Source organism: Hylobates moloch, unplaced genomic scaffold (genome assembly GCF_009828535.3).
Source record: "Hylobates moloch isolate HMO894 unplaced genomic scaffold, HMol_V3 SCAFFOLD_17, whole genome shotgun sequence".
In the NCBI taxonomy this organism is placed as follows: domain Eukaryota; kingdom Metazoa; phylum Chordata; class Mammalia; order Primates; family Hylobatidae; genus Hylobates; species Hylobates moloch.
This window is the reverse complement of record NW_026652292.1, coordinates 2293381-2295740: the sequence shown is the minus strand read 5'-3', so window position 1 is coordinate 2295740 and position 2360 is coordinate 2293381. Positions and strand designations below refer to the sequence as shown.

Sequence of the window (2360 nt, the reverse complement as noted above, 5' to 3'; positions counted from 1 at the left end):
TCACCATGTGAGCCTGTGCACAAGGTGGCCTCACAACCTCCAGGTCACTGGTCTCAGGGAAACCTTGGCAGCTGGTTTTCTCCTAGATCAGTGATTGGAGGATAATGAGAGAAAGGAGACTCAAAATAGAAAATCAGAATCTTTTAATACTTAGTGTTGGAAGTGACATTCCATCATTTCTGACATGCTCTGTTCATTAGCAACTAGTCAGTGAAGTCTGCTCTCACAGCTGACATGTATATATGTATATATATGCCTTACATGTCTACAGGTGCACATACCTGTGGATGCAGGCCTTACACATCTATAGGTGCACACATATGTTTGCATAGGATTTACATGCTCATAGATGCACATGCGTGTATATACAGGCATACTTCAGAGATGAGGGCTGGGTTCCAGACCACTGTAATAAAGCGAGTCACACAAATTTTTGGTTTTCCCAATGCATATAAAAAGCTGTATTTGGAGGCACTGGAGCCGTCCTGGTGCCTCTTGCTCTGCTGCTTAACTCCAGACTGTTTGGCAATGGGGCAGCAGGAGGTGTGGAGGCTCATGTCAAGGTTTAATGCATTCAAAAGGATTAATACCATACTGCACCAGATGCAGCAGAAGACGTGCTGTTAGGAAAAAAAAAGAGGGGGAGTACAGGAGTCATAACACTAAACAGACCAAAGTTCCTAAATGCACTGACTCTTCATATGATTTGGCAGATTTATCCATAACTAGAGAAGTGGGAACAAGATCCTGAAACTCTCCTGATCATTATAAAGGGAGCCGGAGGAAAGGCTTTCTGTGCTGGGAGTGATATTAGAGTGATCTCAGAAGCTGAAAAGGCAAAACAGAAGATAGCACCAATTTTCTTCAGAGAAGAATATATGCTGAACAATGCTTTTGGTTCTTGTCAGAAACGTTATGTTGCACTTATTCATGGAATTACAGTGTGTGGGGGAGTTGGTCTGTCAGTCCATGGGCAGCTTCGAGTGGCTACAGAAAAGTGTCTTTTTGCCATTCCAGAAACGGCACTAGGACTGTTCCCTGATGTGGATGGAGGTTATTTCTTGCCACGAGTTCAGGGAAAACTCGGTTACTTCCTTGCATTAACAGGATTCAGACTAAAATGAAAGGATGTGTGCAGAACAGGAATTGCTACACGCTTTGTAGATTCTGAAAAGTTGGGCATGTTAGAGGAAGATTTGTTAGCCTTGAAATCACCTTCAAAAGAAAATATTGCAGCTGTCTTAGAAAATTACCATATGGAGTCTAAGATTGATGAAGACAAGTCTTTTATACTTGAGGAACACATGGGCAAAATAAACAGTTGCTTTTCAGCCAATACTGTGGGACAAATTATTGAAAACTTACAGCAAGATGGTTCATCTTTTGCCCTAGAGCAATTGAAGGTAATTAATAACATGTCTCCGACATCTCTAAAGATCACACTAAGGTAACTCCTGGAGGGGTCTTGAAAGACCTTGGAAGAAGTACTAACTGTGGAGTATCAGCTAAGTCTAGCTTGTATGGGGGGTCGACTTTTATGAAGGCGTCAGAGCTATTTTAATTAATAAAGACCAGAGTCCAAAATGGAAACCAGCTGACCTAAAAGAAGTTACTGATGAAGATTTGAATAATCACTTTAAGCCTTTGGGAAGCAACGATTTGAAATTTTGAGGTGACAGGCTTTCCGGGTATGTTCTGTAGCATGGGTTGGCAATCCGCAGCACGCAGGCCAAATCCAGACTGCTGCCTATTTTTATATGCACTACAAGCTAAGAATGGTTTCTGCATTTTTAAATGGTTGGGAAAAGAAATCAAAGACTAATATTTCATGACATAAAAATTAAATGAAATATCAGAGTTCACAAATAAAGCTTTATTGGAACTAGCTATAAAAAAGTTATATTTATCCTGGCCAGGTGCGGTGGCTCATGCCTGTAATCCCAGGACTTTGGGAGGCCGAGGCGGGTGGATCATGAGGTCAGAAGATCGAGACCCTACCAGCTAACACAGCAAAACCTCATCTCAACTAAAAATACAAAAAAAATTAGCCAGGTGTGGTGGCGGGCATCTGTAATCCCAGCTACTGAGGAGGCTGAGGCAGGAGAATGGCGTGAACCCAGGAAGCGGAGCTTGAAGTGAGCTGAGATTGCGCCACTGCACTCCACCCTGGGCGACAGAGCGAGACTCCTTCTCAAAAAAAAAAAAAAAATTACATTCATCCTTTACTGTAGTCTATTAAGTGTGCAATAGCATTATGTCTAAAAAGCAGTGTGCATAACTTAATTTAAAATCTTTTTTTGGTAAAAAATGCTAAGGATGATCTGAGCCTTCAAGGAGTCCTTATCTTTTTGCTGGTGGAT

At 41.7% G+C, this 2360-nt stretch overlaps 1 protein-coding gene across 1 annotated transcript; it reads left to right on the top strand.

The window, feature by feature from the left end:
• Positions 1-513: 513 nt before the first annotated feature.
• Positions 514-1671, top strand: LOC116456895 (3-hydroxyisobutyryl-CoA hydrolase, mitochondrial). The gene is given in 3 exon segments (XM_032135769.2): positions 514-598; positions 601-1528; positions 1530-1671. Coding segments are annotated over 3 exon segments (1140 nt in total). The 5' UTR covers positions 514-528.
• Positions 1672-2360: the final 689 nt, after the last annotated feature.